This window comes from Enhydra lutris, unplaced genomic scaffold (assembly GCF_002288905.1).
Source record: "Enhydra lutris kenyoni isolate GAN:26980312 unplaced genomic scaffold, ASM228890v2 scaffoldscaffold16, whole genome shotgun sequence".
NCBI classification, from domain to species: Eukaryota; Metazoa; Chordata; class Mammalia; order Carnivora; family Mustelidae; genus Enhydra; species Enhydra lutris.
In genome coordinates, this window is record NW_019154100.1 from 27,748,108 (window position 1) to 27,769,228 (window position 21,121).

General features: G+C 37.0%; 1 protein-coding gene across 4 annotated transcripts in view; it reads left to right on the forward strand.

Annotated features, from left to right (window-relative positions):
* Window positions 1–2,499: 2,499 nt before the first annotated feature.
* LOC111147232 (Tax1 binding protein 1) overlaps window positions 2,500–21,121 on the forward strand; it is a 77,087-nt gene continuing 58,465 nt past the window's right edge. For all 4 annotated transcript variants that reach the window (XM_022503143.1, XM_022503146.1, XM_022503144.1 and 1 more), the window contains exons 1-3: window positions 2,500–2,906; window positions 12,818–12,920; window positions 19,080–19,267. In XM_022503143.1, coding sequence (XP_022358851.1) covers window positions 2,721–2,906; window positions 12,818–12,920; window positions 19,080–19,267 — 477 coding nt within the window. In that variant the 5' untranslated portion in view covers window positions 2,500–2,720. The remainder of the gene's footprint in view (window positions 2,907–12,817; window positions 12,921–19,079; window positions 19,268–21,121) is intronic.

Genomic DNA, 21,121 nt, shown 5'->3' on the forward strand with positions numbered 1-21,121 from the left:
ATGGGTTGATTCATGTGGTAATTACATTGAGATTACATTTACCCTTGTTAACTTTTTATGACTAGACGATATATTGGAATTTAATTTTTTTAAAAAAGATTTTATTTATTTACTTGACACACAGAGAGAGAAATCACAAGTAGGTAGTAGAGGCAGGCAGAGAGAGAGGGGGAAGCAGGCTCTCCGCTGAGCAGAGAGCCCAGTGTGGGACTTGATCCCAGGACCCTGAGATCATGACCTGAGCCAAAGCAGAGTCTTAACCCACTGAGCCACCCAGGCACCCTGGAATTTAATTTTTAAAAAAGTTTAAAACTAATAGAGTGGAAGTACTTGGAAAACATTTCTGTAGTTATAATTGCACTGAAATTTTTAAAAAGGTTGGAGTGTTGGAGAGAGATTAATAAAGGTTAGTAGGATCACAAATTTATAGTATACTTAAGATTTATACTCTTGAATATATTTAAAGTCTGATGAAGGGTGTTCTTTTAAAAACCTGAATTTTGGGGGGAAGCCTAAAAAATGAAATTTTATGTTAATACATTTATTTGGAATGAAAATGTGTTTATATGTACTGGCAAACAGGTTAAAAGTTAGTCTTCACATGTATCCCTCATGAATAAATCCCTCATGTAGTTTCTAGTCCTTTTTGATAGCATTTGTAAGCATACACACACACACACACACACAAATACATAGATGTATACCTTCCTGCTATTTTTCTGCTTAAAATTTCAGTGAGGTAAAAGTGTAAGGTAGGATTATGGATTTTTGAAACGTTGTGTAGGTGAGGTTAAACAAAAGTTTAAATTTCACTGCTTAAAACATAATTACAGTTTAAGAAACATGTTAAGTTGTAAGAAAAAGTTTCATTCTTAAATTACTTTTTTTTTTTAAAGATTTTATTTATTTATTTGATAGAGAGATCACAAGTAGGCAGAGAAGCAGGCAGAGAGAGAGGAGGAAGCAGGCTCCCCGCTGAGCAGAGAGCCCGATGTGGGGCTCCATCCCAGGACCCTAGGATCATGACCTGAGCTGAAAGCAGAGGCTTTAACCCACTGAGCCACCCAGGTGCCCCTTAAATTACTTTTAATTAAAAACATTGGCAACTAATCCTAAGCTAGCCTTATTTACTTACTAAATGTTTTCCTAGAGAAACCTAAATCATTTTCTTTGTAGAAAAATATTCCTCATTCACTTGCCTCAGTTTTGGTAGTTGTATCTGCTTGAGGTTGGGTTCATTGATTTAGCTATAGTTTCTCTTAACTGGTATAACCATTAGTAAACAGGTTTTCAAAACTGGAATCAATCTGTTATTTTTTCCTTGTTTATGAAGGCATTGACTTGAAAAGAGATTATCATCAGTGACCTTATTAGCACATGACGTCACTCTGAGCTGAAATTAGCTCAGACGATTCAAAGAAAGTAATAAAACTCTTCATTTATTTTAGGCAGAGTTCTCAGTGTTTGTAAGGAAGGGCTACCTCTTCATTTTATTGAAGACTTTGGCATGGTAGTGACAGTTATATCCTTCTGTGAAATAGGGCTGCTGGTAATTAAGCCATTTTGTTAGTACAGAGATGCAGGAGGATTGCTGCTGAATGCACTCTCCTTTCCTTGGAATCTTGGCAGAGCTCAGGTTGGGGAGAGGCTAACAGACAACCAGGCTGGTATTCTACCACAGTGGCTTCCAGGTTCACCATTGATAGTCTCTTTATGAGATGTTCAGTATATTGTTTCAGTAAAGCAGAACTTGAACAGAAGCAGAGAAGACACAAGAAGAAACGTGGGTATTTTCTGAAGTGTTTATTTTGAAACTCTTAAAAAATTTGCCTTAGTATTCAAACAGGTCAGCAAAAGAAACATTGTGAAAGCATGTTGTCCTAGATCTTCTTAGGAGTAAAGGCTTTCTTAATAGTTAAAATATGAGCAGAGACTAACTGCCGTGCTTGCCCTGTAGAGACTCTATTGGTTTGTGAAGTAAAATAGATTAATTTGGTCAGCAAAAATCTTGCCCTGGTTTTCCCATCACAGAGATTTTTGTGATGACTTAGAAGCAAGTACCATAGGGACATTGTCATCATTATTTATGTGTAGTGTAGAATCAGTAATAATTTTACTGAGTCTTTGATACTGTATAGATAGCTTTTTTTTCCCCAAAGATTTCATTTATTTATTTGACAGAGATCACAAGTAGGCAGAGAGGCAGGCAGAGAGAGAGGAAGGGAAGCAGGCTCCCTGCTGAGCAGAGAGCCCGATGCGGGACTCGATCCCAGGACCCCGGGATCATGACCTGAGCCGAAGGCAGCGGCCCAACCCACTGAGCCACCCAGGCGCCCTATAGATAGCTTTTTTGAGTAAATCTCAGTTGTATCCTTTATTCTCAAAAGTAGAGCACAAAATATGGAAAACATTTGTGTCCTGCAGATTTTTGTTTAGATTTAATTATTTAGAGACTACAGGTGTGAGCCTATTTGGGGAGGGGCAGAGGGGAGAGAGGATCTTGGTTTTTAAAATTTTTAATCCCCGTGTGACTTTCTGAGCCATTTTGGAAATTGTTATTTCCCAGTTTGTATTTCTATATTTAATCACATTTTTAAGGAGGAGTTACAAGTATATATCTTAATAATTATGGCATATAGATGCTCATGTAATTTGCATTCAGTGTTATGTATTTTCTGAAGGTGTAAGTTTTTTGTTAGTTGGTATCATTCAACTTGTATATGTTTGCTTGTTTCAGATTCACAATGACATCCTTTCAAGAAGTCCCCTTGCAGACTTCCAACTTTGCCCATGTCATCTTTCAAAATGTGGCCAAGAGTTATCTTCCTAATGCACACCTGGAATGTCATTACACCTTAACTCCATATATCCATCCACATCCAAAAGATTGGGTTGGTATATTCAAGGTGAGAACCTTTTTTTTTTTTTTTTTTTTGCATATTTCTTCCATGTAGGTACTGTTTTCTTTTTAAGCAGGTTGATAAGTAGCTTGTATTAGTCTTGTCTTTACTCTGCATTAAGGGCCCTTTTTATGTTTGTAAACTTAAATGTTTTGCAAACATGAAATATTAACAGTGCTGGCCAGTATACAACAAATATTGAGAACTTCAGTTCACCAGGCTTGCACCTCATTGATCAAAAGATCTGTCACTCAAGGTCTGTGAAACCTTTTTTGAGACCTTTTTTTCCGTCCATTTTCTCCATTCCTTACTTGAAAAAAGATCTTTTCCTTTGAGTTGCTTTATCATTGTCTCTTCAGTAATTGTATTTTATACAGCACTACAGCCATGTTATTCTTTTGTTGTCCTACGTTGCTTAAATATTACTCATATTGTCTTATGCTTTTATAAGAGTATTCTGTTTTACATGACTAAATAGTAAGCTTTCTGATGGCAGGAATCCCAGTTCTTATATTTGGCTGGTCATTTTGTATAATATTTGCCTGAGAATTATATTGCGGTGATCATTATGTTGGTGCGTCACTGTGCTAGAGATTTTCTGGCAATTTCAACTCTTCAGAATGTAATGGAGAACTAAAACATGAGAGTGTCTTTGGGGCACCTGGCTGGCTCAGTTGGAAGAACATGGGACTCTTGATCTCGGGTTTGTGAGTTTGAGCCCCACATTGGGTGTAGAGGTTACTTAAATAAAATTAAAAAATGTCCTTTGAACAGCCAAAATGTCATAAATGTCCAAATTCCTCAGAATACGTTTTAGATACGATTTTGTCTGGTGTGTATAAGTTAAACAACAAAGTAAAAGTAAGAATAGGTGCTAGAATTAGGCACATAGAAGGTATCTAGAAGTGAAAGTTGGCCTTTCAGACTGAGGAGGGCCGAAAAACTATTGGATAAATAAAGTTTTGGCATCTAATGACCTTTTATTTCCTTTTTGAATCCTTTTTTCCTTGATTTTGCCTGTTAGAGGAGTCACTATTAAGTTATTTAAGTCAAATTCCAGAATGGAGATAACATTCATTGTGAGCATTTTTATGACATCAGTGCTGGTTTTGATTTTATGTGAGATACAGGTATCAGGTTAAACTTGGTGAGAATTGGTATTTTGTATAAGAAAGGGTCAGACAAGAGTAGAATAGGGAAATGAGATTGAGGGAAGGAAGGGGCATTTCTGGCAGGAAAGCGGTATAAGCAAAGGCACAAAGAATGTTAATGGATGCAGGTTACAAGTTGCTTTGATTAGAACATAAGCTTCATTTAGGAAAGTGGAGGGAGATAGTGTTGGAATTAAGCTTCACACTGTCCATGGAGACCTTCAGCTGTAGGCTGAAATGTTTGTAGGTTTTTATTTTGGGCAGTGGGATGTCTTTGTGTATGTAGGCTGATGAATTGTATTTCTAAGAAGATGAATGTTTACCTTTTTCTTTCAAATTATTTTTTTAATGGCCTATTGCCTAATCCAAAAGTTAATACTTTCCCTTCAAATCTAGTCGAACACCAGTTCTATCCATTTTCTTGCCTATGTATTTTTGTATTTGTAATATCAATGCCCTAATTTTATGTCCTACTTATCTCTTCTAAGACTACTGCAATAGGTCACTTTTTCCCCTTGTTTTCATTCTTACCCCCTCCTTATCTGTTCTTTAAACGACTCTATAAAAACTATAAAATGAAAATCTGAACATACCTTCCTTTTGTTTCAGACTCTCAGGTGGTTCTTCATCATCTGTGGAATAATGCTGAGACCAAATAACTTTACCAATGTGCTGTATAACCTTCTTTTGTTTTGCTTTGTTTTTAAAGACTTTACTTGAGAGTGCCTATGAGCACGAGCTGGGGGAGGGGCAGAGGGAAAGGGAGAAAAAGACTCCCCTCTGAGCAGGGATCTGGAGGTGGGGCTTGATCCTAGGATCAGGACCTGAAGGCAGATGCTTAACCTGCTGAAGCAACAAGCTGCTCCTTGTAAGGCTTCTTTCTGACTTAATCTGTAATTTCATTTTTTTGTCGTTGTCTGGTTATTTGCTTTGATAATGCTAAACTACTATCTCTTGTGCATTCCAAGTACTGTAACTTTTCTCTAAGAGATGAAAATGTACATGAATATAATGGTGTAGAATGGATTGTAGAATTGCCTGGATAATACTGTAAAACTCAGTAGGAATTTCAGGCCTTTGGTAAAAATTTGAGAACATGTGGGAAGACTCAAGGAAGAAAATCATGTTTGTTTGTTTATTTATATTTAAAGATTTATTTATCTGTCAGAGAAGGTGAGAGCACAAGCAGCGGAAGTGGCAGGCAGAGGGAGAAGCAGACTCTCCGCTGAGCAGGGAGCCCAATGTAGGACTTGATCCCAGGACCCTGGGATTATGATCTGAGCCAAAGGCAGACGCTTAACTGACTGAGCCACCCACGCATCCCAAAAATCATGTTTAATAAAGTGGAATTGCCTTGCTTATTGCATTGTGTGTTTTAAAACACTTCGGTGTACTGTAAATTGTCCATAGGATGATTTTGATAGACAAAATATTGAAAGACAAGCAGGGAGAATATGCCCAGATAGTAGCAATAAGGGGGAAGGAGTGAAGGGAATGTGTGTGTGGTATGTTTGTGAAAGTGTTAAGGAATTTGATTTGCCTGGGACAGATGATTCGTTTTAGAAGATTAATGGGAAAGGTTGGTTTGGATCACGTTATGGATGGTTTTAATATTTGGCTGAGGAATGAAGTAAAGCAGAGGGAAATAAAATTTAGAGATGCGTTTTTATGTTGGAGGGTTGAGTAGGATAAATTGAAAATAGAAAATGGAGACTGAGAAAATATTCAGACTATCCTAATTTTCTAGGTGAGATAAGGCTTAAAGTAGAAAAGGGAGTCAGTTTGGGGAAATAATTCATAAGTAGAATCAGTGGGGATTCATCAACAATTAGTTGAATGAATTTGGACTGGAACTCATTCATGGCTTCAGTATATTCAGTAAGGAGGAATAAGGTCATGTGTTAAAGAGTTGAGGGCTTGAATATGCAAATGATTTGGTCTTGCTGCTGTGGAAGAATGTCCTAGAAAATTAGAGATTGCTGAGCTTTGGTTTTAGGACTTAGTCCAGAAAGGTTCAGCACCTAGAATTTTGAGTGAAGAAGTTTGGTGTATATTTTTCTAGATTTTAAAAATCCATAGGCTTATTTTATACCATTCTGTAGGTTTTATGTTTATCCATATATAACCAGCAAATTCATTTTCAGTTCTTTCCTACTTTCAAGTCTTAGGTCTGTCTCCTTTTGCTGCTTCCCCAAAATCAGTCTCCTCTGGAATTCTGTTTCTCTCTTTACAAGTGCTCTTTGTGTGCTTTCCCTAATGTTTCTGTTTTTCTGTCAAGGTTTCTCTATAGTTTCTTAGTTTTACTCGGTAATCTTCATGTCTTTCTGTTCTTTACATTGCCCTCTCAGAATTTCCTTTATGATCAGTGCTTCTCATCCAACATGTTTTTCTAAAATGTTAATTCTATTTAAATGGAACATTGGGATGCTGGGTGGTTCAGCCTAAGTGTCCAACTCTTGATTTTGGCTCAGGTCATGATCTCAGGGTTGTGAGATGGAGCCCTGTGTTGGTCTCTGCACCGGGCATGGAGCCTACTTGAGATGTTCTCTCCCTCTCCCATCTACCCTGCTCCTGCCCCTTCTCCCTCTCTAAAAAAAAAAAAAAGGATGGGGGAACACATTTGTGGGGTTTTTTTTTTTCTTCCATGTTATCCTTGTTCATTCATTTCCTTTTTTGCTCTTGTTTTGCTATTGCATTAGTAATAGGAATAATGCCCAGTACTATTGTAATTCCCCAAACTAAACTGTTTTAATGGGGCTGCTTTGGTTCCTTCCTTAATATAGTTAAAGCCTCTTCACTGGATTCAGATGTAGCTCCTAGAAGCAGTGTGTTTTGAAAGTCATAGGTAATTTTAACTTCCATTGTTCTAAGTAATGTCATTCTCCCTGCCATTTTTCATTGTTTTAAGATTGTTATTCTAAATAAAATAATTTTCTTTCCATTGCTGCTTGTAAAAAGGCAAATTCCCTTACATATTAAGGGATGGAAATCTGTCTGAATTCTGAAATCTGAATTCCAATCAAGTTCTAACTAGATGACCAGGAAAATAAAGAGAAACAAGCTATGAATTGGACACTTTGTTGTTTATTGACTTTATAAATTAGATATTTATTATTCTTGCCATATGGTCCTACATAATTTCCAGATGTCTGTTTTTTCCATTATGACCTCCTACTACGTTTTCATGTGGGAGTTTAGCCATTACTTTGTATCTTTACAGATTGAGAGACTTTTACATTTATTTATTTTTAAAGATTTTGATTTATTTATTTGAGGGGGAGGGGAAGCAGAGGGAGAGAATCTGAAGCAGACTCCCAGCTAAGTCCAGAGTCTGATTCAGGGCTCAGCCCGATGATCCATGAGACGATGACCTGAGCTGAAATCAAGGGTTGGACACCCAACTGACTGAGCCACCTAGGTAGCCCTATATTTATTTTTCAATATATGCCTTACGTGTCCCTTCCAGAATGACCTAAGATCAGTCGTTCAAGATGCATTGTTAATTTCTTCCTCAAGGACTTGAAAGCATAGTTTTCTATTTTGTACTCAGATTGGATTTCATCTTGTCCCTCGGTGGGCTCAGCGTGGGGTACCTGTTACATCCTAGAGCAACATCAACCACTTTCTTGAGAAGAGTTGCTCAGACTTAGGCAATAACGGAAAGCAAAATATGTTAGGCATACTTGTAGGTTGCTATAGAAGGCAACTGATAATACTCTTGAGCTATTGTGAATCACTTAGTGGAAACACAGCGAGGACCAAACCCTTCAACATCTTTTATTTATTTATTTATTTTTTGAAGATCTTATTTATTTGATAGAGTGCATGCGCTCTCAGGGAGTGGCAGAGGGAGATGAAGAGAGGCTGATGTGTGGTGTGATCCCAGGACCCTGGCATCCTGACCTGAAGGCAGAAGCTTAACGGATTGAGCCACCCTGGCATCCGTAGATAGTACTTCTTTCAATATCAGTGTATGGACAGGGACAAAGAACACAAGCTATGATTTGTACCAGGCATATATCATATGTGTTGGGGGAAAAACTTCAGATGGGCCTTTTTTTTTTTTTTTTAAAGGAGACGGTGAAGCATTGGGGGATCCAAAGTAAGGGAGAGCATATCATAGGATCAAGATCACTGTCTCTAATAGGCGTGTGTCCTTGGGTATTAATGAATGCTAACATTTAATGAATACTAATGTGCTCAGCACTGTGCTGATCTGTATAGGGATTATCTTATTTATTACACAACCCTTTGAGATTATCATCTTCATTTTAAAGAGGAGGGAACAGAAATAACCTGACTGAAGTCATATAGCTAGTAAGTGATCTTTTTGGCAGTCTGATCTTATTTCCTATGCTCTTAATCACTACAATATATTGTGTGTGCAAAAACTACCATTTATGAAGTGCTTACTGTGGGTCAGGTACTCTCCTGGGTATTGGTTTTATGTTCATCATCTAATTTAATTCTATTAACATTCCTGGGAGAAACAATAACAGCCTTATGAGGTAGATCATGTCATGGGTTCCTCAAGTTTCTCTCATACAAAGACATGAATGATGTCTTAAATGTTTTCAAATGTTTTTGACTGACAGAAAGAAATTCTGTGACTTTGCCTAGCAATTAGTTGTATGCAAGTACTCATGAAGCAGATTTTCAAGAAGCATTATTTAGCCTTTATGCATTGGTATTTTCTAATTCTGTATAATTAAGAAATAAGGGCTGTGAACCACTGCATTGATATTACCACTTCCAAGTGGAAGTAGTACTTCCAGTTTAAAAGCACTCTTTTAGAGACTATAAAGATTGCTAATATTCTTTTAGATTCAATGTTCTGTAATCTTATCCCAGGTCTGTCAGAATTACAGAATGTATGTATAGTCTAAACTTGTGGATGATGCATAATTTCTTACGTTTTCTGCAAATGGATGTCTAGTACAGGCATACCTTGGAGATATTATGGGTGGGGTTCTAGACCACCACATCACAGTCGTGAAGTGAGTCACAATTTTTTTGGTTTCCCAGTTCGTATAAAGTTGTTTACATTGTATTATAGTTTTTATTAAGCATACAATAGCATTATGGCTAAAAAACCCAATGTATATACCTTAATTAACTACTTTATTGCTAAAAACTAACCATCATCTAATCTTCCAGCGATTTCTCTTTTTGCTGGTCATGCCATGATGTTTGAAAGCTCCTGGCTGGTCAGGGTGGTGGTTGCTGAAAGTTGGGATGGTTGTGGCAATTTCTTAAAATAAGACAACAAAAGGGGTGTTTGGCTGTCTCAGTCGGTGGAGCACGGGACTCCTGATCTCTGGGTTGTGAGTTCGAGCCTCACATCGGGGTTGAATTTGCTTTAGGAAAAAGAAAAAGGAAAAGAAAAAGACAGTAATGAAGTTTGTCATATCCATTGACTCTTCCTTTCATGAACTATTTTTCTGTAGCATTTTACCCACAGTAGAACTTTTTACAAAATTGCAGTCAGTCCTCTCAAACCCTGCTGCTGTTTTACAAGCTAAATTTCTGTAATACTCTTAAGTCTTTTGGTGTCATTTCTGTAATCTTCACAGCATCTTCACCAGGAGTAGATTCCACCTCAAATGTTTCTTTACTCATCCATAAGAAGCATCTCCTTCTTATCTATTTTAAGTTTTGTCATGAGATTGCAACAATTCAGTCACATCTTTCAGGCTCCACTTCTAATTTTAGTTCCTTTGCTGTTTCTACTACATCTGCAGTTACTTCCTCCACTGAAGTCTTGAACTCCTGCAGGTCATCCATGAGGGTTGAAATCAGCATCTTCCAAACTTCTGTTGGTGATGGTGTTTTGACTTATTCCCATGAATTGTGAATGTTCTTAAGGGCATCTAGAATGGTGAATTCTTTCTAGATGGTTTTCAGCCTACTTTGTCCAGATCTATCAGAGGAGTTATTACCTATAGCTGCTATAGCCTTTCAAAATGTATATATATTTTAAAAGATTTTATTTATTTATTTGAGAGAGATCTTGAGCAGGGGGAGGGGTAGAGGGAGAAGCAGATTCCCCACTGAATAGGAAGCTCAATTCAGGACTTGATCCCAGGACCCTAGGATCATGATTTGAGTGGAAGGCAGATGCTTAACTGACTGAACCACCCAGGTGCCCAACATGTATTTCTTTTTTTTTTTTTTTTTTTTTTTTTAAGATTTTGTTTATTTATTTGTCAGAGAGAGAGAGAGAGCAAGCACAGGCAGACAGAGTGGCAGGCAGAGGCAGAGGGAGAAGCAGGCTCCCTGCCGAGCAAGGAGCCCGATGCGGGACTCGATCCCAGGACGCTGGGATCATGACCTGAGCTGAAGGCAGCTGCTTAACCAACTGAGCCACCCAGGCGTCCCCCAACATGTATTTCTTAAATAACAAGACTTACAAGTTGAAATTACTCTGGATCTGTGGGCTGCAGAGTGGATATTATATTAGCCGGCATGAAAACAACATTGACCTTGTTGTATGTCTCCATCAGAGCCCTTGAATAAACAGCTGCTTTGTGAATGAGCTGTAGGATTTTGAAATGAATGTTTCTTTTCTCAGCAGTAGGTCTCAACAGTGGGTTTAAAACATTTAGTAAACCATGTTGTAGACAGATGTGCTGTCATATAGGCTTTGTTCCATTTATAGAGCACAGGCAGAGTAGGTTTAACAAAATTCTTAAGGGGCCTTGAATTTTTGAGAGGGTACATGAGTACTGGTTTCAGCTTAAAAATACCAGCTGGATTGGCCCTTAGGAAGAAAGTCAGCTTGTCCTTTGAAGCCAGGCATTGACTTTTTCCTCTAGCTGTGAAGTCTGAGATGGCTTCTTCCAAAATAAGAGTGTTTCATCTACGTTGAAAATCTGTTATTTAGTGTAGCCACCGTCATTAGTTATCTTAGCTAGATCTTTTGGGTAACTGGATGCAGCAGCTTCTACATTAATATTTGTGGCTTCACTTTACCTTTCTGTATTATGGAGATGCTTTCTATAAGTCTCATGAACCAGCCATTGCTAGTTTCAAACTTTTTTGGTAGCTTCTTCTCTTCTCTCCATCTTAAGAGTTGAAGATAGGATAGGGCCTTGCCTTGGATTAGGCTTTGGCTTGAGAGAGTGTTGTGGCTGGTTTAATCTTCTATCCAGATGATTAAAACTCTCCATATCAGCGATAAGACTGTTTTGCTTCTTATCATTTGTGTGTTCACCTGAGTAGCACTTTTATTTTCTTCAAGAATCTTTCCTTTGCATTCATAATTTGGCTGTTTGGTGCAGGAGACCTGGCTTTCAGGCTGTCTTGGCTTTTGACAGGCCTTCCTCACTAAGCCTAATCATTTCTAGCTCTGATTTTAAGAGTGAGATCTGTCTTTTCCTGTGAGAAGACTTTGAGGCCCCTGTAGGTTTAATAAACGGCCTAATTTCAATATTGTTGGGTCTCAGGAAATAGGGAGGCTTAAGGGGGAGAAAGATTGGGTAATGGCCAGTTAGTGGAGTAGTCAAAACATGTATATTAAGTTCATCATCTTTTATGGGCCTAGTCTGTGATACTGCAAAACAGTTAATAATAGTAATATTTGAAGATCACTGTTGTAGGTCACCATAACAAATGCAATAATAATGAAAAAGTTTGAAATACTCAGAGAATTACCAAAATGTGATATAGAGCAGTGAGGTGAACAAATGCTGTTTGGAAAATTGCGCTGATAGAGTTGTTTGATTCGAGGTTATCCCAAACCTTCACTTTGTACAAACAAAACACAACAGAGTATCTGTGATGCACAATGAGTTTTGTGTATACCTGTTTAAATATCTCTAATATTCAGTATTTAACATCTTATAGTCCATCTAGAAGATACAGACTGAGATCTGTAATATGTATGTTTTATAAGTTGAAAATGGTTTAGATATACATGGGACATAGGTTTTCTTTCTTTCTTTCTTTCTTTCTTTCTTTCTTTCTTTCTTTCTTTCTTTCTTTCAAGATTTTGTTTATTTATTTGACAGAGATCACAAGTAGACAGAGAGGCAGGCAGAGAGAGGGGGAGAAGCAGGCTTCCTACTAAGCAGAGCCCGATGTGATGCTGGGCTAGATCCTAGGACCCTGGGATCATGACCTGAGCCGAAGGCAGAGGCTTCAACCCACTGAACCACCCAGGTGCCCCTAGGTTTTCTATTTGTATATATAAACATCTTGATAATAAGGGACTTTTTGCAAAATTTACCAGTTGGCTGGAGTTAAGACTCGGCATGAGAGATTGGTGAAGTTAACCATGTTCAAGATAGAAAAATCTAATTACACTGAGATTTGAGACATAAAGTAGGAAGTTTTAGAAGTTTAGTGAGGGGATACCTGGGTGGCTCAGTGGGTTCAGTGTCTGCCTCTTGATCTTGGCTTAGGTCTGGGTGGTAAGTTCAAGCTCTGCCTAAAAGAAAAAAAAAAGGAAAACTCTTTTAAGTTTAGTGAAATCAAATTTTAAGGGAAACACAAGTTGTTATATTTGATCATGTGCATGCTGAGATTCTTCTTGAGAAATTGAGTATCAGATTGCATTTTTAACACATAATAGAAACTCTGCTGTTCAATATATGGGTTTTTATAACATAAGCTTACAGCTTAATAAAAATCATAAAAATTTGACATGCTTGTTAAAATGCTCAGTGATTTATAAACATGGTGACACATGTTTTAACTTTCGGATGCAGTAAAAACAGTACACTATAAGATACCACTCTAATCTGAGTTTTTGTTATTTTCCTTTAGGTTGGATGGAGTACTGCTCGTGATTATTACACATTTTTATGGTCTCCTATGCCTGAACATTACGTAGAAGGATCAACAGTTAATTGTGTATTAGCATTTCAAGGTAAGAACTGAAAACAATTTGATGAAATTTGATGTTTTCATCAAATTTCAAAATTCAAATTTCAAAAGAACTTGATGAGATTTGATGTTTTCTTGCCATTTAAAATGTTCTCCATTCTGATGGTCTACTTAGGCATGTCTAACATATCAAAATTGAATTAATTAGTATCTTTGTTTAGCAAAAATTTCAAGAATGTAAATATGTAGTGTAGGATACATATTTTATATGGACATTTTAAGAGGTTTCTTTGCTTTTCATTGAAGAGTGTGTTTCTTTGCAGATCTTCACTTTGGATTGCTTTTGTTGTGGTTTTTTTCCAAATAAGAAAACTTACTGATAGTAGAATAATGTAACGAATTAGGGTGAGAAAAATAATTCTATATGAAAACCACAGTTTATAGAGGTTATATGGTTTATAGAGCAGTTGCTTTATAAAATGGATGTAAGGGAATATAAAGTTTATTCTTAGCTTGGCATTATATACATAATTTAAAAAATAGTCCATTTAGAATTCTGTCTTAGAATTTGCTTCAGAGTGATCTTCGTATTATAATTGCCCTGATTTTTGGATTATATTAAAGCAAATTCTTAGCCTTGTTTATGCTATGGATTCTTTTTGGTCTGTAGAAACTAGTGAATGTTGTCTCAGATGGTATTGTAATGCGCATAAAATGCAGAGAACTAGGGGTGCCTGGGTGGCTCAGTTGGTTAAGCATCTGTGTTTGGCTCAGGTCATGGTCCTTAGATCAAGTCCTGCATCAGGCTTCCTGCTCACTGTGGAGTCAGGTTCTCCCTCTACCCCTACCCCCACCACCCCTCCTGCTCATGCACAGTCTGTCTCTCAAATAAATAATTAAATCTTTAAATTAAAAAAAAAAATGCAGAAAACTACAAAGGAAGCAGTAATACTCTATTGAATGGGTCTAATGGGTTTAAGAGTTTGTTCATTCGTCTATTAAAGAAAGACACCTTAGCAGCTTCCAAGTTTTGTCAATGTGAATAAAACTGGTATAAACATATATTCACAGGTTTTTGTATGGATATACATTTTCCACTCATTTGGGTAAATACCAGGGAGTACAGTTGCTGGATCATATGGTATGTTTAGTTTTGTAAGAGACCACCAGACTTTTCCAAAGTGATTATATATCATTTGGCATTACCATTAGCATTGAATGAGATTTCTCGTTCTGCTGTGTCTTTGCTGGCATTCAGTGTTGGCAGTGTTTTGGGTTTTGGTGGTTTACTTTTCAAAAAAACTTTATTCTGAGGTTTGTGTATGTTTGGTGTGAAAATGAGTTGGCATTGTGACCATGTGGAACTAGCATATAAAAGAAATTTGTTACGTACTATGTCAAGAACCATTCAGAGGATAAAATTTGTACTGTAACATAGGCCAAGATTTAGGTCCTTGTAGTGTTTTATGGATTAAGAAATGGTGTAAATTATAAATCTGGTTTATCTTTTAATTTATAGACTCTTTTTAGATAATCAAATTCAGATGTATATATTGGAACTGATTTTTTTTTTTTTTTTAAGATTTTATTTATTTGGCAGAGAGAGCGCGCGTGTGGGTGCGTGCACAGGCATGGGGAGAGGCAGAGGCAAGGGAGAAGAAGGCTCCCTGCCAAGCAGGGGAAGCCCAACATGGGACTGATCCCAGGACTCTGGGATCATGACCTGGGCCAAAGACAATGGCTTAACCAGTTGAGCCACCCGCTGCCCCTGGAACTGATTTTTTTGTTAAGATTGTTTTTAAAGATTTTTATTAGCTGCAGGGGGTGGCGCAGAGGGGTGGGCATATAAGTAGACTCCCTGCTGAGCAGGGAGCCGGACTCAGAATCCTAGGATCCTGAGATCATGACTTGTGCCACAGTCAGACATTTAACTGACTGAGCTGCCCAGGTGCCCCAAGATATTTTTTTTCTTAAAAATTGTGGGTTTATTTCCAGTCATTTTTAATCATTTTTAATGTGATTAATTTTCTTAAACTAATTTACTCATTTGTTATAGTGACTAATGTTTTACTAGTGATTTACCAAGAGGTTTAAAAGCAGTTTGGGGAAAAAAAAAAAGCATCTGGTTTGTTTGTACTTTAAGAACATTTTCATGGGAGCTAAGCATAAAGGCAGTAAGTTTTCCAAGTTTTTGAAAACTCATCATGTTAATTTTTACTTTGAAATTCAGAAATAAAAGCTTCAGCCTGCCTAGAACTCATTTGTTACATAAAGAGGTCAGGATAGAGTCATGAAAAACTTACTCCTAGTGTATTAGAGCTAGAGGAAATTTTAAGCATTATCCAGAATTGCTTTGCTCATTTTGTGAATGAGTCATAAGACTTTTGAAATGCAAAACTCAGAACAACTACCAAAGATATGTAAGTGTAATTCTTTCTCTATATGGACCTTGTTATTTGACTGATTGCTTTACTATTTTATTTTCAATGTTATTCATCTAATGATTTTTCTAGACAGCTTTAAGTTGCAACTCTGAATAACTAGGCTTTGTATCTCAAATGGTATTTGAACCATTTATTAGTGAATTATTTTTGTGAGATTTATCGGACCTTGACTGTCTAGTTTGTAAAATTTTGAATGTCTTGATTCCAGAGCTGATTAGTTAGAGTGCTCTCTAATTTTTTTTTCCTATTTAAACTTTAAAATAAGTCTGATGGCCATTTAAGTTACTCAGTCATGGCTTAATAAATTTATTTGTATAAGGAGGGTGAGTTTTTCAAAATTTGGAAGTTTATTGCCAAATCTACTCCTGTGTTAATTTCTTTTTCTTTTTTTTTTTTCTTTCCTTAAGAGAGGGTGAGGAGTGGGGGTGGAGGAGAAGAGGGGGAAAGAGAATCCTAAGCAGGCTGCACACTAGTGTGGGGCCCAATGCAGGGCTCAGTCTTAAAACCTTGAGAATATGACCTGAGCTGAAATGAGTTGGATGCTTAATTAACTGAGCCACCCAGGCACCCCCATAAAAAGTTTTTAAACTTTTTATTTTATAATAATTTTGGATGTAAAGTTGCAAAAATAGTACACAGAATTTCCGTATACCCATTACCCAGCTTCCTTTTATGTTAACATTTTATATAGTACATTTATTTAAAAAGATAGGAATTTAACATTGGTATAACACTAGTGACTAAAGTATAAACTTTATTAAAATTTTATTAAGTGTTTCTAATAGTGTTCTTTCCTGGATCCAATCCAGAATCTCACTTTGCATTTAATTGTGTTATCTTCTTATCTCCTCCAGTCTGACAGTTCTTCATTCTGTCCTTGTCTTGCATGACTTTTACCTTTTTGAAGAGTATCATTATTACTATTTTTAAAGATTTTATCTATTTATTTGACAGAACATGAGCCAGTGCACAAGCATGGGGAGCGACAGGCAGAGAAGAGAGAAGCAGGATGTAGGGCTTGATCCCAGGACTCTTAAGACCAGGGTGGGAGATGAAGGCAGATGCCCAAGGACTGAGCGAGCCACCGACGTGCCCCTTTTGAATAGTAGTATTACTATTCAGTGTGTTTTGGGTGGCGGGGAGGATAACACGTTCCTGTTTTTGTGCTGGTGTTTTTTCATGATTAGATTGAGCTTATACATCTTTAGGAAGAATGTCATATAAGTGCTGTTATACCCTTTATAGTGCATTGTATCAGGGGGTACTTGATGTTCGTCTCATTGCTAGTGATCTTAATCTTGATCATTTGGTGTCTGCTGGGTTTCTTTACTATAGTTAGTATTTTTCCTTTTGTAGTTAAGGAATGTTCTGGGGGGAGTTAGAGAGTAAGGAAATACCTTGTTTTTCCTTCAACTGTCACCCACTAATTTTACAGTCTCTCAGTAGATCTTGCTTATAGCAATTTTTACTGTGTTTGCCTAACAATGCTTTTCTATTTTCATTGCTTGAACATTTATTATTGGAATTATTACATTGGACTTCCCAGTGGACTCATGGATATTTATTTTCTGCTTTGGAATAAAGTCTAATACTACCTTTTTTGGTTGTTGCTTAAATTATTCCAGCTTTCTTGGACATTGGGAGTTCCATCACATGAGCTCTCGTATTTTTTGACATTCCCTCTGTCCCCTGCCACTTTAAATTTTTTTTTTTTTTTTTTTTTTTTTGAGGACTTCTTTCTTTCAAGTACCACAAGATATTTCAGGCTTATCTTGTATTTTCTCCTTCCTTCTGTTTCTAAGGAAGAATGTTAGCTTTTTTTTTTTTTTAACAAATGAAATCAAGGTAAGTAAATATAATCTGAAACTTTGAAGTTGTGAAAGAAAAACAGGCATATTGATTAGAGATTTTTGGATAAATAGGGATATTCAAGATAAGGTGAATGTATTGATCCCTTTTTTTTTTTTTTTTTAAATTTTAAAAAGATTTTATTTGAGAGAAAGAAAAAGAGGGCAGGCACATGAGCAGGTGGAGGGGCAGAGGAATAAACAGGCCTCCCTCCTGAGCAGGGAGCCCAGTTTAGGGCTTGATCCCTGGAACTCCAGGATCGTGAGCTGAAGGCAGACGCTTAACCCGCAGAGCCAACCAGACATCCTTGTATTGATTTTAATATATTCATTTCACCACCACTGAATGCTTCCTTTTTAGAAGTTGTTAATGGGGGATGCTAGAATTTTTATACATATTATTTATCTGCCCTCAGTATTTCTGAGTTCTTGACAAAGCATATAAAAGCATGTATATTACCAGTGGTAATTGATAGTACATTGTGGAATTTTATTTTTTTATTTTTTATTTATTTATTTTTTTAAAGATTTTATTTATTTATTTGACAGAGAGAGATCACAAGTAGACAGAGAGGCAGGCAGAGAGAGAGAGAGAGAGAGAAGCAGGCTCCTTGCCGAGCAGAGAGCCCGATGCGGGACTCGATCCCAGGACCCTGAGATCATGACCTGAGCCGAAGGCAGCGGCTTAACCCACTGAGCCACCCAGGCGCCCTGTGGAATTTTTTTTTAATGTAAAAAATACCATGGGAGCTTTGGAGAGAAGGTAAAGTTTAATTTTGAGCAAGGATAATTAGCAAAATTTAAAAAGTGGGTAAGAGATGAAGAAAGAAGGAACAAATATCAAACACGTATAGATACTGGGCTGTATGGTGTAAATACATTATAGATAATCTGGACCTGTAAGATAGATGTCTTCATAGTTTTTTTGCAGATTAAGAAACGGGGGCTCGCGGAGGTTGAGTCACTAATGGCTAGTAGTAGAGCTCGAATTCCAGAATAAAGCTGTGTGGTTCCAAAGCTGTTTTTATTCTGCTGCACCAGTGAACAACTTCTTCCTGTCTTTTACACAATTCACATACAGCATATTCCTTTTGTTAATATCTATCTGTCATGCAGTGAATGTCAAATTTGAGAGAAAATTTATTTTTTTTTTCAAGTTTTATTTATTTGACACAGAGTGAGGGCACAGTCAGGGAGAGCAGCAGGCAGAGGCAGAGGGAGAAGCCGACTTCCCACTGAACCTGGAGCCTGATGGCAGAGCTCCATCCCAGGACTCTGGGATCATGACCTGACCTGAAGGCAGATGCTTAACCGACTGAGCCACCCAGGAGCCCCGAGGGAAGATTTCTTTAAATGACATATTCCTACCTGCAATTCTAGATTTTTGTTCTGGGTCTTCCCTTGTTCCTCCTCCAGTCTCTTTCCTCATTGAAAACATATGTGTTGGGGCACCTAGGTGGCGCAGTTGGTTGGGTGTCCAATTCTTGGTTTTGTCTCGGGTTGATCTCAGGGTCATGGGATTGAGCCTTGTATAGGGTTCTGCACTCAGTGTGGAGTCTGCTTGATATTCTCTCCTCCTCTCCCCCTCTCACTCATGGGTTCTCTCTCTTCCCTAAGTCTTAAAGAAAAAGAGAAAAAAGAGAAACATTATGTGACTCTTCCAGATAAGTTGGTTTTGCCCTAGTGAAGATAAAGGGAAAGGATATTCCAGGGAGGACAGATTTAGACCTAAGAGAAATTAGGGCGTGTTTACAGAAGAAGGGAGGGTCTAGTTTTGATAATTTGTGAAAGAAAGGAGGAAGGACTTACTTAATCTGTGTGCCTAGAACAGGTCAGAAATGAGTGGAGAGAGCTAGTAATGGTAAATTGGAGGAAAAAAACCACTTAATTTTTTTTTGTACTTCTTTTTAGGATATTACCTTCCAAATGATGATGGAGAATTTTATCAGTTCTGTTATGTTACCCATAAGGGTGAAATTCGTGGAGCAAGTACACCTTTCCAGTTTCGAGCTGCTTCTCCAGTTGAAGAGTTACTTACTATGGAAGATGAAGGAAATTCTGACATGTTGGTGGTGACCACAAAAGCTGGCCTTCTTGAGGTAGGAACCAACACTGAGCTAATAATTTATAGGTAATTTAAGAACAGAGCTTCTGAATTTAAAAAATTCAGAAGAAGAATCTGAAAGTTAAATGGTTTTAAACTAAAATGGTAAACTTAGAGTGTTGTTTCTGAAATACTTTAAATTTCTTCCTGCCACAGGTTAATTGATTATACTGTGCAGGAACTGTTCCTAGGGCCTATCGGTATTTTGTGCATAGATACACAGTAAATAACTATTGAGTTAGATTTAAAGCTTTCTTAATGTTACCTTACACTGACTTTTCCTCTTTAGTGGTTGCCTTATCCATTGATTATAGAATAGTACAGATTTAGGTTGTGAAGCTGGTATAAAGTAATACATCTAATTGTAATTGCATGTGAACTTCATCTCACTGTACAAGAATGCTCTATTCCAAGTACGGCAGTGAATTAGGAAAGATTCTAGTCTCAGTTTAGGTTGAGCATTTAGAAAGATTTCCTTGTTCATTTTATCAAGTGAGTATTGTGTGTTAATCATAATTTAAAGAGAAAAGGTGAAAAGCTTCTTAAATATTTTAATATAGAAATTTACTATATAGATAATCTAATAATACTTTATGTCAAATTCTGGTAATTATTGAAGGACAAAATAGAACAGCATTCTTACTTCAAGATTTCAGTATCTTTAAACCAAAAAACTAGAATGTTACATTTGAATTTCTGTGAAAAACAGCTTATTTAATTGGTTCGTTATATATTTTTGGTTAATTTCCACTCATATTTAATCTGGCGGGTCCTTGCTTTTTCTTTTTCTTTTTTTTTTTTTTTTTTTAAGATTTTATTTATTCATTCGACAGAGAGAGATCACAAGTAGGCAGAGAGGCAGACAGAGAGAGAGAGGAGGAAGCAGGCTCCCCACCAAGGAGAGCCCGATGCGGGACTCGATCCCAGGACCCCGGGATCATGACCTGAGCCGAAGGCAGAGGCTTTAACCCTCTGAGCCACCCAGGCGCCCCTTGCTTTTTCTTTATAGTCAGATGGATGTTTTTTATAAATAAATACTCTATGCCTTTGGTTTTATTTATCTTCAAAAAGAGACTAGAGGAAAAAGATAAGGTCATAGATCTAATGCTTTTATTAGATAGTCAAACTAAGAAGGTTAGAAGGAACCAATCATTTTTTTATTGTGAATTCTTCCATATCTTCCCTTCCCCTTCCAGAAATTCTTCTCTTATCTTAAATAAAGAAATGTAACTTTTATAGGGTGACTAAAACGTTTTGTGGTGACAACTGCCTGATGATCAAGGTTTTTAGCCTGGTATTTGAATGCTAGTCAAAGATGGTGAAACAAGCCTAGCTCTTAAAAAGAATGCAGTTAGCATTTATACTGTAGCCTTTTGAATACGTGTTAGACCACCCTGATTTCAGGGCCTCCAACAAAAAAAAACAGGCATTTAGGCATCTATATCTTTCTTAAGCTCCTTTTCTAAGTTACACAATTTATTAGATGTTAAACAATTTATTTCATTTCTTCCTATTCACAAGAGGTACTTTATAAAGAAAATTTAAGTTGCTGTCTCTTAGGTGCTGAGATAATTGGTGAGATAAAATGTTTTTATTCTGACTAGTATTTTGACAAGTCTTTCAAATTTTCCACATTCATCAAAATCTTTAATGATTTTATCTAAGACTGCACAAAGTTAGTACAAATATGAGACGTCTGTGGCATCGTTGACATTGAAGGGGTTGTATCTTTTTTTTCACGTAGGTGTGAACCTTGATTGGATCTTAGAATTTAAAAAATAGCTATTTTGGGGGGTTAGTGGGAGATACATAACTATGAACTATCCATTGGATGTTATAAAGTTGTTAA